General features: G+C 43.0%; 1 protein-coding gene and 1 long non-coding RNA gene across 2 annotated transcripts in view; one reads left to right on the top strand and one right to left on the bottom strand.

Moving 5' to 3' along the window:
* LOC121037450 (WASH complex subunit 2-like) overlaps window positions 1-476 on the bottom strand; it is a 65,545-nt gene extending 65,069 nt beyond the window's left edge. Inside the window, exons 1-2 of the mRNA XM_040486904.1 lie at window positions 351-476; window positions 137-259 (exon numbers count right to left, since the gene is read on the bottom strand). Of these exons, the coding sequence (XP_040342838.1) occupies window positions 137-259; window positions 351-353 (126 nt within the window). The 5' untranslated portion in view covers window positions 354-476. The remainder of the gene's footprint in view (window positions 1-136; window positions 260-350) is intronic.
* Window positions 477-9,514: 9,038 nt separating this feature from the next.
* On the top strand, window positions 9,515-11,005 carry LOC121036941 (uncharacterized). Its single transcript, XR_005793538.1, has 2 exons — window positions 9,515-9,565; window positions 10,622-11,005. It is a non-coding gene; the product is annotated as an uncharacterized LOC121036941 (long non-coding RNA).
* The last annotated feature ends 11,822 nt before the right edge of the window (window positions 11,006-22,827 follow it).

Below are 22,827 nucleotides of genomic sequence, written 5' to 3'. Positions count from 1 at the left end.
TATGAACGCATGAACAGGGGCAGCAGAATACACCGAGTGGCGAAGGAATCGGGGTCTCCTGTCCTCCCGCTCGCAAGCCTCGGGGTCACCCCAGGCGGCCCGCCCTCCGCTCCCCTCCCTGGGGCCCGCCTCTCACGCCCGCATCGGCCGCCAGCGACCAGCTCTGGCTGCTCCTGCGGATCTCCTCCACCGACCAGGGCCGCTCCCACACGGGCTCGGACGCCGGCGCCCGCTCCTGGTCGGGGGTCGTCCGGTTCATCTGCAGCGGGAAGAATGAGAAGACGGGCTGAGGTTGGGGAAGGCACCAGCCCCGGCCCGACCCCGTTCCGACCCTGGCCCGCCGCCCTCACCATCCCAGTCGTGCAGCTCCGCGGCCTCCGGGGCAGCCACGATCGCACCCGCTGAGGTCCGCAGGTCTGCGGAAACCAAACCCCGAGCCCCGAGCCCCGAGCCCTGCGGCCCCGGCACGTGACCAACTCTCATGTGACCCGCCCCACACGTGACAGGATGTGTGGTGCCGCCGGAAGGAAGAAGGGCGTGCAGACTACGGGCTTGAGTTAGTAGGCCTGCTGCTGAGTTCGCGTGGAAGCTGGGAGCAGGGAGGTTGCCGACGCCACGGGGTGCTGAAGGGAAGCGTTCGGCCAGGTTGCTCTTGACCCGGCGAGCGCAGACGGCCGCTGAGGAGCACGCTGCCGGCCCGGCTCGGCTCAGGAGGGGAGCCCGAAAGAAACCTGTGAACAACCCGCCTGGGGGCTTCTGCCTCCGCGCGAGGTGAGCGGAGCGAAAGCTACCCCCGGCTGCGTCTTCTCCTTGTTGCATCTCCGCTACCCTTCGTGAGGTTGGCGCACAGGCGCTCATTAAGTGGAGAATGACTGGCCAGTCTGGCCATCACCATGCCCGCTGACCTGCTTGGTGTCAACTCACTGCCTAGGGCCTGCATAATATCCTTTACTCCCTGGACATTACCCACAGATTCAAGCTCAGACATCTCATAAGACAAGCAAATACCTTTTATAATCTGATCCCTGCTGCGACTGTATCTTCAACCTTCCCAGTTCCCCACTACCGCTCAGTGATCCTGCTAGTCTATTTCCACGCATCCTTTAAATTCCTTCTGCAGTGTCCCGCTTGTGCCAGACCAACTAACTAAATTATCTAAGTAAAGATTCCAGTTTCTTTTCATTCCTTTGTACCCAAGGGTAAGTAAGTTATTTAACCTCCGTTAGCTTTCCTCCTCAGTAAAAGGAAGATACATATCTTGCAGGGACATGGTATTAAATGTGATGATATTCTTAAAACAGCTATCACAATGTCTGCCTTAGGGCGAGCCTTAAACAGATCTTACCGCTTTCTTTTGTTTTTGCCTCTAACACCTCAGTGAAAACTTCCCTGAGTATCCCAAGTATAGTTGTTAATGCCCCTGTCAGTTATTTTCTGTTTGTACAAATATCATAAAATATTACATTGTGTTATAGTGTATTTGGATCTGTCTCCCTTTAATAATAATAGCTAACACTTATGAAGTGCTCAGTATTTACCATTTGATGCATGTTAATTTATTTAATTATCTCAGTGACCCAGGAAGTAGTACTATTGTCTCTTTTTTTAAATGTTTACTCATTTCTGAGAGACACACACACAAAGCACGAGTAGAGGAGGGACGGAGAGAGGGAAACAGAGGATCTGGAGCAGACTCTGCACTGGCAGCAGAGAGCCTGATGCACTGCTCAAACTCTCGAACTGCAAGATCATGACCTAAGCTGAAGTCAGAGGCTTAACCGACTGAGCCACCCAGGCATCCCAAGTACTATTATCTTTATGTTATAGTTGAAGAAACTGAGGCATCGGAAGATAAATAACTTCTTCAGAATTAGCCAGTAAAGAAGCAAGCTGGGAACCTACATAGTTAGCCACTGTTACCCTGTAGCTAGTCTTAGTTCTTTTAAAGGAACTTTTTTTTTTAATGTGTATTTATTTTGGAGAGAGAGAGAGTGAGCATGAGCAGGGGAGGGGCAAAGAGAGAACAGAGGATCCAAAGCAGGCTCTGTGCTGACAGCAGAGAACCCAACACAGGACTCAAACCCATGAACCATGAGATTATGACCTGAGTGGAAGTCAGAAACAACCGACTGAACCACCCAGGCACCCCAAAAGAACTTTATTTTTAAGTGACCATCTATCAACCTCTAGCTGTTCCCTCACATTCATAAAAAAAAAAAAAAAGCAAAACAAAAACCTCTTGAGTTTGGTTGGTAAAATTTAGGTGAACTGGTTACTGCACTTGGCATCTCGTCTGACATCATCATGGGCAACTTCAGGAGCCCTAGCTTCGATGTGCCTCAGTAATCTCAATCAATATCCCGATTCTCTAAGCACCTTGCTTGCCTACACCCTGAACCTTATCACCTGATTTTCTTCTAAATCTGGACTGCAATAAAGCAGCCTTTACTTCCTCGTCTGTTCTCAACTAACCCAAACCCATCCCTCAGTTCTCCTTTTGTCCCCCAATTCCACCCTCTTAGCTTTATTTCCTTGCCTGTTCTGCGTACAGCCCGTGATAGTAGCCTTCAACTTCCCTTGAAAGCCCTTTAATATCTGTATGTCAAGGTTCTGACACATAGTTCTGCTAGCTCCTAACTACAAATCAGTGCAATGATGTCCTTTCTCCTTTCCTGCACCTAGGTTCGTGAATGGAATCACTACAAATTCATATTCTGCAAATTTGGCTGAACTCTCAACACTGATTAGCAGTCCTTTTGCTTATCTTTGATCTTTATACTTATACTTGATAGCTCCCTTCCATAATTTCATTACGTTTTTCTTTTTTTTTTAATTTTTTTTTTAACGTTTATTTATTTTTGAGACCGAGCGAGAGCATGAACAGGGGAGGGTCCGAGAGAGAGGGAGACACAGAATCTGAAACAGGCTCCAGGCTCTGAGCTGTCAGCACAGAGCCTGACGCAGGGCTCGAACTCACGGACCGCAAGATCATGACCTGAACCGAAGTCGGACGCTTAACCGACTGAGCCACCCAGGCGCCCCTCATCACGTTTTTCAAATTATCTACCCCACTTGCCTCTGCAAGAGAGAATAGACTTCTTACCTCATACTTAAGATGTTTCAATGTGTACACACCTGTATCTCATACAGTTCTTTATTTGCCCACAACAGAATTCAACTGGCAAACACCAACAAAATAGAATTTGTAGAAAAAACCTGCAGAATTCACAGTTAAGGAAAAGCTAAGCAAGCAGGTCTTAGGAAGGGCATAAACCAGAGGAAATCAGGAGTCCCCTTTTAGCCACTGCCATCAGAATGACAGCCCCAATCATTTCCCTTCTTGTGTTTCTCTTCTGAACTTCCAAATTCCTAAGATAAATAAAATCTGATTGGCTCCCCTTAGGTCATACCCCCATTCCTTCCACCTCTAAGGGGGACTGAAATTGGTACTGTTAACCAAAAGCAGGGAGAAGAGATGCTAGGAAAACAAAAACAACCGGCTACATGCTCCCTTTCTTTCAGTCTCTGGAAACACTGTCCTTGCTCTTGCCCGAGATTAGTGGCCACTGTGTTCTTGATGGAAGCTTTCCAGCCTCCCCTTGGATAATGCTATCTTGAACTCCACTTCCTGTGTGTTCAATACTGCTCTCTTTACTGGTACTTCTCCCAAAGACCTTTTCAAATGTTTTTAAGTCATGCTTTTTATTGAATCTTCATATTAGAGAGCTCTTGCTCTGCCATACCCATGCCTGAGAATTCAGATGAATCTACCCATTGTACAGTATATTAAAAATTGTTTCTGGGCACCTGGCTGGCTCAGTCTGTAAAGCATGAAACTCTTGATCTAAGGGGTCATGGGTTAAAGCCCCATGTTGGGTGTGGAGCCTACTTAAAAACAAAAGACTTTTTTCCTGTGCATTTTGATAAGTTTACAATATTTTAAGTAGTTGTAATATGAGTTGGGTTTTTTTTTATGATTTACAAGATTTTATTTTTCACATAGTGGAAATAATGGCATACTCTTTATTTTTCAGTTAATGACTATAGTGTGGATATTGCTTAAAGTCAGGGAAAGGTATAACAATTTTGTTGAAGACATAAACTTCTCAGCATTACATAATCCAGTATATCTTATTTCCTATTAGTTTAATGGATATTTCATTGTTCATTAATATTAGAGGATTTAATGAGAAAAGCCACTGACATATCCAGCATTTTATTTAATTTTTTTTAATGTTTTTATTTTTGAGAGAGAGAGAGAGAGAGCAGGGTAGGGGCAGAGAGAGAGAGGGAGACACAGAATCCGAAGCAGGCTCCAGGCTCTAAGCTGTCAGCACAGAGCCCAATGTGGGGCTCGATCCCATGAACGTGAGTTTGAGCCCCAGGTCAGGCTCTGTACTGACAGCTTAGAGCCTGGAGCCTGCTTCGGATTCTGTGTCTCCCTCTCTCTCTCTGCCCCTACCCTGCTCTCTCTCTCTCTCTGTCTCTCTCTCAAAAATAAATAAACATTTTTTAAAAAGTGTTCAAATCCAGCTGGTTTTCTAAGTAATTGAGTGGTATAAATGGTGTGACTATAGTATTAGAGTTTGGGATTGTAACCAACCATCTCTAGCCAAACCCCCAGTCCCTTTGCATGTACTGCTAGCTCTCTGTAGTTCTGATTGCTCTAGAGGGCTTATGAGTTTTGTTTTATAAGAACCCACAAGCCTAAGAATCCAATAATATAGATCTGACCCAATAAATCTACTAACTGTCAGTTATATGCTCTTTTTAAAGAAATGGTAGTTATGATTACTTTTTAAGTACTATTTTAGTATTTTATGAATTATATATCTAATAGTTTGGCCAAATTGGAACTCTCAAAATTACTACTACTGTTACCATTTTGCACTAGTAAATGAAGCGTGAACAGCAAATGTGTCCAACTGTGTCCCAACAGTGTCAAGCTCTACCACTGTTAAGGTTAGATTTCTTACCTCCGAGGTAGGTTTTGCCAATCGCCCTTCTCTCACCAAATTCTTTTTAATGAGACACAAAATTACTTATGACATTGTTCTTCCTTTCTGGCAAAACCCTTAGTTTAGCTCAACAAACTACTGCCTGCAAAGTGAGTTTACAACTCTTAAAATGTACTTGTAATTATTCTTTACCTGAAGTATTTTTGAAATACTGAACATCACAAAAATCTTCCATTTTATAATAACTTCTAGCTTAGTTTAAGGTACACATAATAATGTAAACCACTAGCTGCTTGCCTTTTCAGTAAAGGTAGGATTCAAGTCAAAGGTATTAAACAATTTGTAAAATTTTCTTTGTTCAGTGTGATTAATTTTACAACTTTAGGGCATTACAGGCTGAGAAAGCTGACAAAAAAAAAAAAAAAAAGAACATTGTATGCTTTTATAACGCACAGCTCTCAGATGTTACACTGAAATACTCCCAAAGTTAAAATATCCATGTGTGAGTTTGACCATCAAATATGCTATATGTAATATAAGGATTGATTTTCTAACTCGACTTTCTTGAAAATAGAGTCTGGCCACCCTGTTTGTTTGTTTGTTTTCTACAGAAGTCCCACTAGTGGCAAGCCATGGTTCTTCTAAGAGTCATTTAAAGGGCCTGAGAGAAGATTTTCTCCAAGAATAGGTAGTTCAGAGGCTCCACATGAGGTGAGGCTAGAAATGCTTCCCAGTCAGAAAACCCAGAAACCAGGCACCCCACAGTATGGACAACATGCTCCTCTGTCGAAGGGATCCCTGCTCTCTGACCTGGGTGGAAAAGCTGACCCATACACAGAGTGACAGAGGCTGATGAGTTCTGGAGATCAAGCAGCTTTGCTTGCTGATACTATACTCTGACTCGATATGTCAACAAGCAGCACTTTCAGGGCCCTCAGGAATGGATTTCTAGCACAACCCTTCTGCCCGCCTCTGTTAATCACTGAGCTCTCTTTTCAAGAGTTGGAATTTTCAATCTGCTGCAAGTCCTTGAGAGTTTTGGTACTATAGGACCTTAACCCTTCTACATGTTTATTCAACCTCCCCTTGGCTCAGCTACCTGCCCAAATACATCAGAAGGCAGGCATCTCACCTGCACCCTCGAATAATGCCAACATTATTCCCGGAAGTGGTTGGCGAGTCTTATCAAGGAGAATTGTAATCCTGGGAGTCCAGTTCCTGCATTGACAGTTTAAGGAAAGCAACACTACTAGGAAATAGTTCTACTCACCCATTGTTGCAAGTCTGCAACTCCTATATTTGGCCAAGAGGTTGATTATATATGTTAAAATATTTTATAAATAAATTATAATAAATAAATTTACTTATAATAAGTAAAATATAATAGAAATTATAATAAAACTTTATAAGTAAATTATAATAAATAAAATATAATAAATATTAATTACAATTAAATTTTTTCACCTTTTAATGTTTTCACTTTTTTCAATATTTCTTTATTTTTGAGAGACAGATAGAGAGCCAGCAGGGGAGAGGCAGAGAAAAAGGGAGACACGGAATCGGAAGTAAGCTCCAGGCTCTGAGCTTTTAGCACAGAGGCCAATTCAGGCCTCAAACCCAAGAACCATGAAATCATGACCTGAGCCAAAGTCGGACGCTTAACCAACTGAGCCACCCAGGTGCCCTTAATGTTTTCATTTTTTAATTTGAAATCATTTCGGGTTTATAAAAAGATTATCAAAATTCCCACATATCCTTTACCCAGTTTCCCCAAATGGTCTCTTTTTAATGTTTATTCATTTTTGACAGAGAGAGAGAGAGAGAGACTGCATGCGAGCAGGGGAGGGGCAGAGAGAGAGGGAGACACAATCTGAAGCAGGGTCCAGGCTCTGAGCTGTCAGTACAGAGCCCGACGTGGTACTCGAACTCATGGACCATGAGATCACGACCTGAACCGAAGTCGGACACTTAACCGACTGAGCCACCCAGGTGCCCCAATGTTTGAGAGTGAAAGAGAAAATGCACACAAACATGCATGCATGGGGGAGGGGCAGAGAGAGAGGGAGACAGAGGATTTGAAGCGGGCTCTGCACTGTCAGCACAGAGCCCGATGGAGGGCTCAAGCCCACAAACCGTGAGATCAGACCTGAGCTGAAGTCAGACCCTCAATGGACTGAGCCACCCAGGGTGCCCCCCAGATGTTCATAACCTACATAAACACAGTACAATCAGCCAGTAAATTAACATTGATGCATTATTATTACTTAATCTATAGACTTCATTTAAACCTCATCTTTGTCCCATGTCCTTTTATCTACCTGGAACCACATAGTACATTTATTATGTCTCCTTATTCCTTCATCTTTCTTTTTTGTTTATGACCTTAATATTGTTTTGAAGAATGCTAGCCAATTCTTTTATAAAATTCTCCTAAGTTTCCTCATGATTAATTCAGGTTATGCATTTTCAGCAAACATGCAAAAATATTTTGGCAACAATGAAAAGGAAAACCTGAGCAGGCCTAGCCTTATAAGACAAGAAAATATACTATAAAGCCTCTGTAATAAAACTGTTACATCGGTGCATGAGTAGACAAACAGACCAGTAGAATAGAGTAGAGTAGAGTAGAACAGAATAGAATGCCCCAAAATAGACCCAGGCACATTTGGAAACTTAGCATATTGGTAAAGGGGCATCTCAAGCCACTGGGGCAAAAATGGACTTTTTAAAAAATAGTGCTGTAACAACTGGGTAACCATTTGGAAAAAGATAAGAGTGGAACCATACCTAACACTACATAAAAATAAATTCCAACTGGATTAGAAATCTAAATATAAAAACTGAGTCTATGGTCATAATACCCTTGAATGTGCCTGATCCCACCTAAATGTAAAAACTGAAACTATGCAAACTGAAACTAGCAAACAACATGAATGACTTCCTCTTTAGCCTCAGTGTAGGGGAAGTCTAACTATAACTCGAAATCCAGAATAATAAAAAAAAAAAATTGATAAATTTGAATGCATAAAAATAAAACATTTTTCGTGGCCAAAAGCCATCACAAAAAATCAAAAGACAATTGACAAACCAGGAGAAAATATTTGCAACATATATGACAGACAAATGGCTAATATTGCTAATATATTAAAGGGATATTAAAAGAGCTCTTAAAAATTAAGTGGCAAGCCACCACAAAAAGAAAACAACAAAAAAAAAAGAGCTACAGGCCAATATCCTTGATGAACACAATGCAATGCAAAAAATCCTCAACAAAATATTAGCAAACTGAATCCAAAAGAATAGTTAAAAAAAAAATCATTCACCAGAATCAAGCAGGATTTATCCTGGGATGCAAGGGTGCTTCAATATTTACAAATCAATGAACGTGACACATCACATCAATAAAAGAAAGGATAAAAAAACATTATTTCTTTTTTTTAATACTTACTTTTATTTTGAGAAAGAGAGAGAGCAGGGGAGGGGCAGAGAGAGAAGGAGAGAAAGAATCCCAAGCAGGATCTGCGCTGTCAGTGCAGAGCCCAATGTGGGGTTCAGTCTCATGGACCATGAGATCATGACCTGAGCCAAAATCAAGCGTTGGACACTTAACCAACTGAGCCACCCAGGAGCCCCTATGATTATTTCAATAGATGCAGAAAAACCATTGACAAAGTACAACATCCATTCATGATAAAAAAAAAAAAAACCAACAAAGTAGATCTAGAGGGAACATACTTTAACATAATAAAAGTCTTATATGAAAAACCCACATCATTATTGTATCACACGTGGTATTTTCACAGCCCTAAAAATCCTCTATGCTCTGGGGCGCCTGGGTGGCGCAGTCGGTTAAGCATCCGACTTCAGCCAGGTCACGATCTCGCGGTCCTGAGTTCGAGCCCCTCGTCGGGCTCTGGGCTGATGGCTCAGAGCCTGGAGCCTGTTTCCAATTCTGTGTCTCCCTCTCTCTCTGCCCCTCGCCCGTTCATGCTGTCTCTCTCTGTCCCAAAAATAAATAAACGTTGAAAAAAAAAAATTTTTTTTAAAATAAAATAAAAAATCCTCTGTGCTCTACCTATTCATCATTCCCTTCTTCTAAACCCCTGGCAAACACTGATCTTTTTTCTTTTTTAAATCCAGTAGAGTTAGGGGCGCCTGGGTGGCGCAGTCGGTTAAGCGTCCGACTTCAGCCAGGTCACAATCTCGCGGTCCGTGAGTTCGAGCCCCGCGTCGGGCTCTGGGCTGATGGCTCGGAGCCTGGAGCCTGTTTCCGATTCTGTGTCTCCCTCTCTCTCTGCCCCTCCCCCATTCATGCTCTGTCTCTCTCTGTCCCAAAAATAAATAAAAACGTTGAAAAAAAAATTTAAAAAAAAATAAATCCAGTAGAGTTAGCAAGTCCTGTTACATTAGTTTCAGGTGTACAATACAGTGATTCAACAATTCTATACATTACTCAGTGCTCATCAAGAGAGGTATGCTCTTTTTTCTGTTTTTAAGTCTATTTGTTTTTTTCTTAGTAATCTCTACGCCCAATGTGGGGCTCAAACTCACCAACCCCAGATCAGGAGTCACATGTTCTTCCAGCTGAGCCAGCCAGGCGCCCCAGGGTAAGTGTGCACTTAATCCCCTCCACCTATTTCACCCATCTCCACTCACCTCCCCTCTGGTAACCATCTATTTGTTTGTTCTCTATTATTAAGAATGTGTTTTTTGGTTTTCTCTTTTTTTTCTTTGTTTCTTAAATTTCCCATACGAGTGAAATCATATGATATTTGTCTTTCTCTGATTGACTTATTTCATAGCATATACTCTCTAGATCTAGCCCTATTGTTGCAAATTGCAAGATTTCATTCTTTTTTATGGCTGAGTAACATTCCATTGCATATATACACCACATCTTCTTTATCTGTTCCTCTATCGATGGACACTTGTGTTGCTTTGAATTAGTGTTTCCAAATTCCTTGGATAAATATCCAGCAGTGGAATTACTGCATCATATGGTAAGTCTATTATTAATTTTTTGAGGAACCTCCATACTCTTTTTTTTTTTTTAAGTAGGTATCATGCCCAGTGCACAGCCCAATATGTGGCTTGAACTCATGACCCTGAGATCAAGACCTGAGCTGAGATCAACAGTTGGATGCTTAACTAACTGAACCACCCAGGTGCCCCCATACTCTTTTCTATAGTAGCTGTACCACTTTGTATTCCCACCAACAGTACAGGCACCGTTGTTTTTTCTCTACTTCCTCACGAACTCTTGTAGTTTCTTGTGTTTTTGATTTTAGCCATTTTGATAGTGGTGAGTGGGAAATGCAAATCAAAACCACCATGAGATATCACCTCATACCTGTTTTAAAAAAAGACAAGAAATAACAAGTGTTGGTGAAGATGTGGAGAAATGGGAACGCTTGTGCACTTTTGGTGGGAATGTAAATTGGAGCAGTCACTGTGGAAAATACAATGGAGTTTCCTAAAAATTAAAAATAGACTACCATATCCAGCAATTTCACATCTGAGCATTTATCTTAAGAAAATGAGAATACTAATTCATAGATATATGCACCCTCATGTTCACTGTGTGACCAGCTAGAACCCAACACCTGACCTTTACTGCCCACCTGCTTATACTCACTGACCTTTGTCCCACATTTTTCCTTAAGCTCTTCTATCCAGCTCATCTTTTAACTCAGGCTGATGGAAACCAAAAGCACCCCTCAAGTGATAGTGACCACCCTGACAAGACCTCCTGCCAACCCAGGCCATCCAGACCAATATGACCATAACCCTGGACTGGCGCCTGCACAGATGGACCATGGAGTGACCTGCAGAATGACTGACAACTTCCTTTACCTCACTATAATACTGAAACTTCTGCTCAAGGATGAGCACAAGCCTCATTTACATAACACAATGTGTGATATAGGCACGTTTCCTTAAGTTGCATGCACTGCCTTATGTTCCCCTTTACATTCCATGACAAGGCTTCCCTATCTAAATGTTCATCCCAACCCTAAATAAAAGGAACCCATTTACCCTTGGCTCGAGAGTCACGGCTTTGGAAGTTATTCCCTGTGATCTCCTTATTTGCTGCAAATAAAGTATCCTTTGTCCAACAATTTACCTGGTATAGTTTATAATCTGTGACTCACCAAGGAGCAATTTATATCTATATCTATTTATATTTACATCTATATCTATATCTACATGATCTATATATCATCTATATATCTATATCTATATCTCTATATGTATGCAACAACATGGATGAATTTCGAAGGCATTATGCTAAGTGAAATAAGGCAGACAAGAAAAAGACAAATACTGTTATGATCTCACTTATATGTGGAATCAAAAACACAATGAGTTCATAGATACAGAAAACAGATTAATTAGATTGCTGGTAGCCAGAGGTGCGAGGTGGGAGTGGGCAAAATGTGTAAAAGAGGATAAAAAGAAGAAAAAAGTCAAAAAAGCAAAACCGTAGAATCATCTCAAGAGTTGCCATAAAGGATGTGAGAAAATGCAAAATCTATTTTTGAATAAAAAAAGAAAATAAAATTAGGAAGATAAATGTAATTATGAAGAGATGCTTCATTAACATATTTTTTCCAGGGCTAAAAGAGCCCTTGGCCTTTTTCATTTCTGCTCTGGTCACCAAATGTGTGTGTCATTGGGTAGGGTATTTTCTGCCTAGAGATATCATCCAATCCCCCAGGTTGAGGGCTCAATCCACAAGACTGTCCGGGGGGGGGCCGCCCACACACACCCAATCCAAATGTCAATCTCAAGTCCAAATTGTTACCCGTGCTTTTGACTGACAGGTATAAATTGGAGGTTCCCATGACTCTCTCCTCAGGTCGATTAATTTGCTAGAGTGGCTCATGTAACTCAGACAAATACTTTACTTACAGGATTACTGGTTTATCATAAAAGGATACCACTCAAGAACAGCCAGATAGAAGAGATGCATAGAGCAAGGTATGTGGAGAGGGGTAGTGGAGTTTTCATGCCCTCTCTGGGTGCCACTCTCCCAGCGCATCCCAGTGTTCACCAACCCAGAAGGTTTCAGAACCCCACTGGGCTTTTATGGAAGCTTCAGTATTACAGAGACATAGTTGATTAAAACAGCCACTGGTAATTGAGTCAACCTCCAGGCCCTCCCTTCCCCTGAGGTCAAGCCTCTGATAACAAAATTGTTTCTGCTAGCAACCAATCCCCACACTGAGGGGCTTTCAAATGTCACCTCATTAGCATAAATTCAGATTTAGCGGAAAGGGGCTTGTTATGAATAACAAAAAACACCTTTATCACTCTTATCATTTAAGAAATCCCTAGGGTTCCAGGAACTTTGTTCTAGGCATAGGGATGAAGACCTAATACATATTTATTATAAATCACTATATTACACTACCCCATCTTGTTACTTTGTACACATCAACTTAAATTTGATTTCAAGCTCCCATTGCACTGGGATGGTAGATAATTCCATCTCATCCCTTTTGGGGAATTTTCTTCTGTTCTCCAAGGCATGCCAGGGTTGTAGGGATTACACAAAGTCAAAGTATTGGAGGGGGTGCCCATGTGGTCTTCAATCTGCTGTCTCCTCCTGTTTCTGGGAGATACTCATTGTCTCTGGTCATTTAGACTCTTTGGATCATAGCCAGTGCACTGGGATACAAGAACACCTGGCTCCAGGGGTCCCAGACAGACCAAGTTCAACCAATTGCCACTGACAAAACCCGAAGGGCAAGAGAGGAATGGTGGGGAAACAAGAAAGGAATGTGTTTCAGTGAGGCTGACACTGGGAAAAGAGCAGGCTAACATCTCAAAGACTGGCTCTAAACTGCTGAATATACTTCCAGGTTTATATAAGGAAAATATGGGGCGAAGGTTGGTGTGTGAGTGCAGTTGGACATAAAGGTGAGGTCCGTCAGGTTGTCTGGGAGTCAATCATGCAAAAGGCTTGCTGGCTCAGGGCAGTCCTTACTGTTGGAGTGGATGGTTTCGGTTCCCATCAAGGGAATGCTTTGCCCTCCAGGTCTTTTTTCTGAGTTAAGAGATAAGCTGGAAAGAAGAATTAATGATTTAGAAAGCACTGACTGAGGTCAAGATGGAGGTGATTTAAGTCCTCTTTCAATGCTTCATTATTTTTACTGCTGAACACTGTTCTATTTCATTTTGTTTAGCTATTCATCTGTTTATGTACATTTGGGTTGTTTTTACCTATTGTTTTTTACCTCTTGGCTATTGTGAATAATGCTGCTATAAACATTAATATATCTGAGTACAAGTATATATCTGAGTACCTGTTTTCAATGCTCTTGGGTATCTACCTAGTATGATAGGGAAAGATAGGATAAAAATAGGCAGAGAGGGAAAGATTAGGACCTGAAGTCCTTGGGTGGGGAAAAATACATATTTTGGAAGATTCTGGGAATGTCTGACCACAGCAAACCCCCTCAGATATAAGGTTCCTCTAAAGAATGTAACAGACACCATCTATTCCCCTTCAGGTTTCCCTCAGGAATTTGACAAAAGAGCTAACTTTAGGCCTAATCAGTACTAGGCCATAAAACGTTAAGACCCACAAGGAATTGGGGTGCCTGGGTGGCTCAGTCGATTAAGCATCAGGTCATTGGCTTGGGTCATGATCTCACAGTCTGTGGGTTCAAGCCCCATGTCAGGATCTGTGCTGACAGCTCGGAGCCTGGAGACTGCTTCGGATTCTGTGTCTCCCTTTCTCTCTGTTCCTCCCCTGCTTGTGCTCTGTCTCTCAAAAATGAATAAACGTTAAAAAATTAAAAAAAAAAAAAAAGAAAAGAAAAAAAAAAAAGACCCACAAGGAATGATATGGCCATAGACCACCCTTCATACAATGGAATTGAGCCAATCAGGAATGGACAAACCTGCACCTAGAGTTATCAAGCCAATGAGGGTAGGAGCTGAATAGGAAACAGCCGGGGTGGGGAGGTGGGCGGGGGGGGGGGACCAGAACCTTATAAAACAAGAAACCCTGCCTGTAGTCACTTTCGAGTGTCCCCTCTCTGTAAAGAGAGCTTTCGTAGTATTCTTACTTTCTGATCTTTTACTCTAAGAAACTTGCCTACTGCTCATTTTTTTGTCCACGTATTCATTTTTCGAAGTGGCGAGACAACAAATCCCAGGTATTGAGGTAAAGAACCCTGCAACACTAGGAGTGGAATTGCTGTATTAAATGGTAACTCTAATATTTGACTTTCTAAGGAACTGCATCTAGTTTCTATATCTCCTTATTCTTGGCAACATTTGCTTTTATCTTTTTGATTACAGCCATCCTAGTGAGCATAAAGTGGCGCTCACTTTTTATGTGCTTCTTGACTGTTAAGAGGACACTTTTTGAAACTTTTAATTTCAGGGTGCCATGGATAGCTCAGTTGGTTGGGCATCCAATTTCAGCTCAGGTCATGCTCTCATGGTTTATGGGTTCGAGCCCCACATTGGGCTCTCTGCTGTCAGCATAGAGCCTGCTTCAGATCCTCCGTCCTCTCTGTCCCTCTCCCGCTTACAGGGGCATACATGCACTCTCTCTCTCTCTCTCTCTCTCAAAAATAAACATTACAAAATTAAAAAAAAAAACGTAATGAAATTAAAATTCAGTTTCACATTTACAGAAAAGTTACAGAATCGTTTTTTAAAAAGCCTGTATACCCTTCACCCAGAATCACCAACTGTTAATATTATGTCCCAGTTGAGCCCTCCTTTCCTCTTTCTGTCTCTGCCTGAGCAATCTGAGCGTAATCTGCATTCATCATGCCCCTTTACCCATGGATGTTTGTGTCACTATTCTGAGAACAATGGCTTTTTTTCTCAAACAAACCTCAGTACGCTTCTCAAAATTCTAAAACTTTATTTTTTTTAAGATTCTGTTTTTAGGCAATCTTCTACTTGCAACTCCGGGCTCAAACTCACTACCCTGAGATCAAGAGTCACATGTTCCACCAACTGAACCAGCCAGGCACTCCAAAATCCTGAAATTTAACTTTGATCAAATAATTATTTTTATTCATTTATTTTTTTTTAGAGACAGAAAGAAAGACAGTGCAAACAGGGGAGAGGGACAGACTCTTAAGCAGGCTCCAGGATGCTCAGCCCAGAACCCAACACAAAGATCAATCCCACCACCCTGGAATAATGACCTGAGCCAAAATCCAGAGTCAGCTGCTCAACTGGCTGAGCTACCCACACGCCCCAATAAAATAATGACCTAATCCACTCCATATTTGAACTTTACCAATTGTCCAAATATTCTAGATTTGAGACCAGGATCCAATCCACGATCATATTTATTTAGTTGCCTTTAATCTGAAACAGCTCCTCAGCCTTTCTTCATCTTTCATGGCCTTGATATTTTGAAGGATACGGGCCAGCTATTGTGTAGAACATGTTCATGTGATGTTTCCTTGTGATTAGATAAAGATATGCATTTTTGGCAGGAATTCCACCAAGGAATGTCCTTAGGGCATCATAGCAAGAGGCTTATTTTAACCCCATTGTTGGCGATTAGATTGGATTGTTTTTAGGTAGTATCACTTAGTCTCCATCGAAATTGCTTTTTTCAGTTGTAATTAATGAGCAATCTGGAGGGGTTACTTTGAATTGATACAGTATTCTGTTCCTCATTCAACTTCCATTTGCTAGTTTCAGCACCCTGTGCCTTTTTAAAAAATCAGTTATGAGGTATAATTTATATACAGTAAAATTCACCTATTTTGAGTCATCAGTTGCATGAGCTTTGACAAATGAGTAGTCATATAACCACCACAATAAAAATTTGGAACATTCCCATTGCTCCCAAAAGGCCAAAGGGGGCTCTTCTTCATAATGTGAGACAATAGGGGCGCCTGAGTGGCTCAGTTGGTTAAGCATCCAACCTTTGATTTCATCTCAGGGCATGCTCTCAAGGTTCATGGGATAGAGTTATGAGTTGGGCTCTGCACTGACAGCTGGGAGCCTGCTTGGGATTCTCTCTCTCCCTCTCTCGCTCTCTGTCCCTCCCCTGCTCAGGTGCATGTACGCATTCCCAAAATAAATAGATAGATAGATAGATAGATAGATAGATAGATAGATAGATAAACTTTTTTAAAAATGTGAAAATAGATTTTTTTTTAAAAGTGAGATAATAGATATAAACCCAGATACATGGTATCCTAATCTTAAGGAACCTTGAATCTCTTTCTGAAACAGGCCTGACCTTCAAGATCATTGTCTGGGTAGGAACTCAAAACAGAAGCCAGCAGTTGAGGCCCCAAATGGAACAATGACCCCTTTGTTCCAGGTGGCAGCCACCTTGTCCCTGACATATGGGTGGGAAGCCACAAGGCAACAGGAATTACAAAACAGAAAAACATATTGGAAATGTTTCCAAAAATATCCTTCCATGCACTAGAAGTTCTGTTTGTCTTCATTGCAAGGATCTTGCAGGCCTGATATCTTCTAAGAGGCCACAGGGCCTGTTTTAGTTATGTTCCCTCACCATGCTGGGAGCACAGGAGACGGAGCAGCTGTTGTCCATAGTGCTGCTGTCACCATGTGCACTGTTGTGGGGATGCTTGAAGACCTGGCTTGCTCTCCCTTGGCCCTACAAGAAGTGAATACAACTTTCCTTTCCTGCTCAAAGACTGTCCCACTTACCTGAGGGTTCTATGGCCATCACCCTTTCCTCTGCTACCTGCCTGGGTGGGTAAATGGTAGGGCAAGAGCTCCCTTTCAGGGACCCCCATCAGTGACTCAGTCTATTACTCCCCTCTCCACCTCTCTTTCTTCCCAGGACTATGGGATCTTCATCTAGTTTGGCTGGTGGTAGGTATTTTTCTGTGCCTAGTGTTCAGGCTAAGAATTGGTTTCGTTAATGGCCCCCAAAACCTTTTTCTTCTAAAGCTATTATCTCTGCCATGGGCTATGAAAGTCCATTTTGAAATGAACAGTTCAGCATTGAGTCACTTCTTCCTGAATTACTGTCCAAAGTACCCTACCCTCAGTCTAGAGGTACCAGGAAGTAGAGTAGGGTGGAAGGAAGGGGCAAGCCTTGTTGGCTGATATTTGTCCATACCATCCCATTATTGTGCAGTTGATTGGAGGGAAATAGACACAGGACTGTATGTTTATCTACCTTAAATATTATCATTATTTATCTAACTTAATCTTTCCTTTTAACTTCAGGACAAACCAGATAAGAAAGTATCTTTATTCACTTTTAAGTTTTCTTTTCTGTAATGTAGTAGTTGGGAAGGGAGATAAGGGTAAAGTAAAGATGACTGGAGAAAGCAATATGGAATTAGATCCTGTATGAGGTGTGAGCTTGGGCTTTGTGAAACAGAGTACCTGGGTCGAAAGGAAAAGAGAGGGACCTTTCCGAGTAGTTGGGAAGATAGCACATGTGCTGACCAACCAGTGGGAGGTTAACCGAGGAGGATAGGGGCCATGTCCTCAAATATCATCTCAACCTAGGTATGTTTATTGTGCAATAAATGTAATACATTTAAAATACATCAGAAATCTAATACCATTTTCACTTCACCCAGAATTTTATGGATGGTGTACTTAATTACTTCAAACATGAATGGAACTTTAAAATGAACTTACTGTATTTGGATTGTTTTCTTTCCTGTTGCATTAGTCGGCTTGGGTTGCCATAACAAAACACCACAAACCGTGTGGCTTAAACAATAGAAATTTATTTCTTACAGTTCTGGAGGTTGGGAAATTCAAGATCAAGGTAGCAGCTGTGTAGGTTTTATTCCTGGCAGGGAGCAAGAATTCCTGTCCCCTTCCAGGGTCCTTCTAGCTGGATTAAGAATCAAATTGACACGAGGGGCTCCTGAGTGGCTCAGTCAATGAAATGTCCGACTTCAGCTCAGGTCATGATCTCATGGTTCGTGGGTTCGAGCCCCCCGTGGGGCTGTGTGTTGACAGCTCAGAGCCTGGAGCCTGCTTCAAATTTGTCTCTCGCTATCTCTGCCCCTTCCCTGCTTTTGCTCTTTCTCTGTATCTCAAAAATAAATAAATGTTAAAAAAATTGTTTTAAAGTAATATATGCAAGAGATGAGAACAGTTCAGATAGTACAGAAAGTGTAAAATGAAAAGTAAAGCCTCCACCCCTCAGTATTCCAACGCTTTACCCTAAAAGTAACTTGTTAATATTCATTCAGTCAGTCAGTCATTTAAGATACTTGTTGAGTACTGTTCTGGGTGCCGGGAATACAGTGATGAGCAAGATATGTCAAGTTTTTACTTCATGGCACTTGCATTTCAGTGGATAAGCCGGTGATAAACAAATACATAAAATAGTATCCAGTAGTGGTACATGCTATGAATAAAAAGCAGTGTGGAAGAAAAGAGTACTGCAAGCAGAAGACTATTCTGAGCTACAGCCTGCAGTGAGGGAGTGAGCCTGTGAATATCTAGGGGAAGAACATTTTAGAAAGGGAGAGCATAAGTACACAGTCTAGGGGTGAGAGTTTTCTTCCTGGGCCAGCACATGTCCACCATCCCTACTGTCTTTGAAAACTGTGCTGAGGGTGCCTTGGTTGACCCTCTGATTTCGGCTCAGGTCATGATCTCACATTCAAGCCCCACATTGAGCTCTGTGCTCACAGCTCAGAGCCTGGAGCCTGCTTCAGATTCTGTGTCTCCCTCTCTCTGTCTCTCCTCTGCTTGTGCTCTCTCTGTCGCTCTCAAAAATTAATAAGTAAGCATTAAAAAAACAAAACAAGAAAAAAAACTGTGCTGAGTGTCAGGAGGCATTTATCGCCATATTTGCCCAGTTCCCTCTTACAGTAAAAACTGAAAATTGATCAAGGGAAAGCTTACTAAAATGCAGCCAGGAGGCCAGCAGGGGGAGCTCTCCAGTCCTACTACTCTGCATCAATTACTGGAAGAACTGTCAGTTCAGACCCCAACAGAATTGTCAACAGGAAAGAATCATCAGTTATGAGCACCAACGGGAGAAATGTACATTGCATCTCCTACATCAGCAACAAAACCAGTTAAAAACTGTCATTACCCTGTACTCCTGCTTTTCTCCAAGAGACTTTCCTTCAAAACACCCCCTCCCAACTTCCTCTTCCTTCTCCATAAAATAACATTCCTTTCCTTTGTTGGACTAGCCTATGGTTTTTGCCATAGCTTGCTTGTCCCAAGTTGCAATTCTCTACTATTCTTGAGTAAGCCCATTTTTTTTTTTTTTTTTTTTTGCTGGTGAAATAACTTTTATTTTTAAGCTCATCAAAATGTATTTGCTATACACATGTCTGTCAAAATTGAGATAAAGTGAAATAGACTAGAGGTGACATGCATTTCAAGGAAAATGAGAGAAAGCGAATTTGCTTGGGGGACGTTGTCTCTTCTTCATTTGTTATGTTACCTGACTGGCTGTGTAAGCATTTGAGCTTGCCACCCCAATAGAGGGCTGACTCCTTCATTTGCCAAAGAGGAATCTGAGACTGTAACAGCACTCCAACCGGGAGTTAAGGGTTAAATTGCTTCAAGCTTATGTGCTCCTTGCTTGCTGACCTAAGTCTCTTGGTCTGTAGCAGAACTAACATACTTTCCTTGAGATTTGCAGGCCACTGGCCTTGAGACTTTCCCAGAAGGTAATGCATAAACACCTCTGAAAACAGCTGATGCCACTGATGCCAGGCAGTCATTTCAGGGTCATGTCAAAATATGACTAACTGCCTGGGCACTGCTTCTCCTGCACGTAGGCCCCTACACCTCACCCCCCCATTTCCTGGGCCTTCCCCTTTAAAGCCCTTCTGCTTCACCGGTGGGGAGGATGGTCTTTGAGATGTTAGTCCACTATCCTCCCAGGTTGCCAGCTTCGTGAGGAAAGCAAGCTTTCCTTTCCCATTGTCATTTATCTATTGAGTGTCGATTTTCAAGTGGCAAACAGCAGAGCCGGAGCTCAGAACCGGTTCTCTGCCTGGTAACAAGACCTAGGGAAGGTGGGCAACTTGCCCAATTTCTCCCATTGAATTAGCAGTATATGTTCCTTTTTACCTGGACCACCATGGCAAAGATTAGTAACTATATCTGGCAGGCATTTATATTGCTAGTGAACACCTGTTAAAAGAGGGTGGTTTTGGAGCGCCTGGGTGGCTCAGCCAGTTAAGCGTCCGACTCTTGATTTTGGCTCAGGTCATGATCTCCCAATTCGTGAATTCGAGCTCCATGATGGGCTCTGTGCTGACAGGGAGGAGCCTGCCTGGGATTCTCTCTCTCTCTCTCTCTCTCTCTCTCTCTCTCTCTCTCCCTGTCTCTCAAAAAAAAATAAATAAATAAACTTTAAAGGAGGATTGTTTGAAAAATAAAAATGAAAACAAGTAGGCTGTTTCCTAAGTTATTAGGCTCACTGGCATCTATTGGAATTCCCCAATGCCAAAGGTCATGGGTGGCTCACATTCATTGTCAAGGGAGGAGGAGGGGAAGGAGGAGGCCAGTGGATGCCCTGGCCTGAAGGCCCCATCCAGGTAGCAGCTGCCATCCTGGTGCTCCAGCTCGACGGTTCTTTAATTCTTTTCACTTGAATCCAACTGTTGCAGGCCCATCAGGTAGGTGTGTGAGGGATGCAGCATCAGGCTTTGAGTCAACAGGCCTGGGTTCAAATTCTGCCTCTTTCTCACCACCTGAAAACCTGGGAGACATTTCTTCATCCATCTAAACCTCAGTTATCCCACCAGTAAAATGGGAGTGTGAATGCCTGTTTTGCAGTGCAGCAGTTAGCGCAAACTCGGGGAGGTGATGCATGCAGGCAATTGTGAAAGTCCTCATGGTTGGCTCTGCTCCACTCCTACCTCTTAGCCCTCTATCCTGTGGGGCTTCTGGACAGCAGTGCTCACAATGAGACTGTGAAGCTTGCTGGTGACTGTCTTCTCTCTTGCACTGGTGCCACATTTGCTTTGACAAGAAAGGATCAGGACTGACGATGCTGGCATGCGTCAGTTCAGAGCTACTGGTGGGGACCCCTGTGTGACTCCACTCACCATTCAGGGTATCTAGGCCCCTCCACACCTCACCAGACAGAAGTGGAAGAGGTAATACCTGGCACGGCAGGGTCCCCCAGACAGACCAATGGGTCAGTGGTTGAGTCACGCCTGTTGTTCAACATTGTGAATAGCACTCCAGAAAGAAGGAACCACTGTCCATTACCAGAGCCTTACTGTCATCACCTTATCCTCCTAAGGAGGCAAGCACCGACTTCACACGGGGTGCTGTCTTTGGGACAACACCCATCAAGTTCAGGGAGGCAGTGGTTCCTGAGGGTCTTTGTGCAGTTGATCTAAACTGTAAACACACAACCCTTGACTACGTAGCCTTTAATCCACTTGACAACAAGATTTCTGAGGCTCCCAGGGAATGCCTGGGGCCTCCTTTGTCTGGAGCAAAACCTGGTTTCTCATTTCCCGGATTTCTCAGTGGTTAATCCCAGACCTGTTCGCTTTAGCTCCTCCTCTTTGTTTCAGCGTTTTATCTGTTGTGTTCACATTCCTCTGATAAGCTTTCTAATTGCCTTCCAGGGGAAAAAAAGATTACCTACCAGCAGTCTTCTTGGTCTCGGGCTTGTTAGCCTCAAACATTCTTCTGACACCTACCCCTGGTAGACATGGTTCATGGCATTCAGTGTCCCCGCTGGCCCTGGAAACGCACCCCACTTGCCTTCTTCCAGTGGCTTCACAGCCACACTGTGGTGTTCTCTTGGAACTGCAGAATCTCTGTCCCACTGCCGCCCTTGCCCAATGTAGAGAGGGGTTCACCCTACAGCATTCCTGATGCTATAAAACACCTTCTGCTGCATCTTTGGGCACATGGAAGGGAATTTATCTTACTGTCTTTGAAAAGTAAATGGAAATGTTCATTTTGCATAAATTAACACATGGAATAGGGTCAGCCTCCATCTTTCTGGTTTCTGGAGAGTGAAAACTATAAGGTCTGACACAGTCTGAGATCCTACATACGAAAGCTAGTTCACCTCTGGACTGAACACTTGAAACCAAAACACTTCCTTTTGCCTGTGCTCATTTGAGTTCATCTTTCTAACACAGCTGACAAGATCCTGACTAAGACAGAAGCTGGTCTTTCCATGGGGCATCACAGGCCTTAAAATGAAAAACTGACAGGGGGCTGGGTGGACCTTCATGGAGGATTGTTCTTTCCCTGGCTGGGAACTCGGCAATTCTCCCATACTGGATGTTTTTCCATCTGCCCCTTCGAGCCCACTTGTCATGAGGGAGGCTGGAGGAAGTCCCTGGGAAGATGCGTAGGGGGAATGGGATCCAGAGCAAGGGACCTGGAGGGAAAGCCCAAGGAACAGATGGGAGGGGCGGTTCTCATCTCTGTTCTCTTTAAGATAAGAAGTGAGGGTATCTTCTGGGTGTAAAGAAGGCACAGGTGGCCGTGAGGTTTAAGAGAAGGGATAACAATCTGGGAGCATTTTGAAAAGGATGGGAGAGTGCCCGATGGGAAACAAGTATTGGGTTTGAAGACTGGCAAGTGGGGGCTCTGCTAATCCTAGGAACCCAACCCTGATGTGGCATCAGCCCGAGGGGGGCCCAGCTGGCCATGTGGCTCTAGGACTGCTGAGCAGCTCTATGGGGTAGAGCTGAGGCAGGTAGGGGTTGTGTGGGCACAGTGATAGATGGGGTGCTGAGGAGTTCACATGCTGGTTGACATCCTATGGAGTCCATACTCCTTTGTATGGCAAACTGCAGTCAGGTGAGGTAACACCACTTCTCACTGTAGTCCCAATTCCTGGAAACAGCCACTGAGAAGATGTAAGGTATGCCTGAGGCACAGTGGGAAAATGTGCCTTGACCATTCTTGTCTGGCTTTA

Source organism: Herpailurus yagouaroundi, unplaced genomic scaffold (assembly GCF_014898765.1).
Source record: "Herpailurus yagouaroundi ecotype Mexico unplaced genomic scaffold, PumYag 163, whole genome shotgun sequence".
In the NCBI taxonomy this organism is placed as follows: domain Eukaryota; kingdom Metazoa; phylum Chordata; class Mammalia; order Carnivora; family Felidae; genus Herpailurus; species Herpailurus yagouaroundi.
This window is presented reverse-complemented; position numbering and strand designations above follow the sequence as displayed.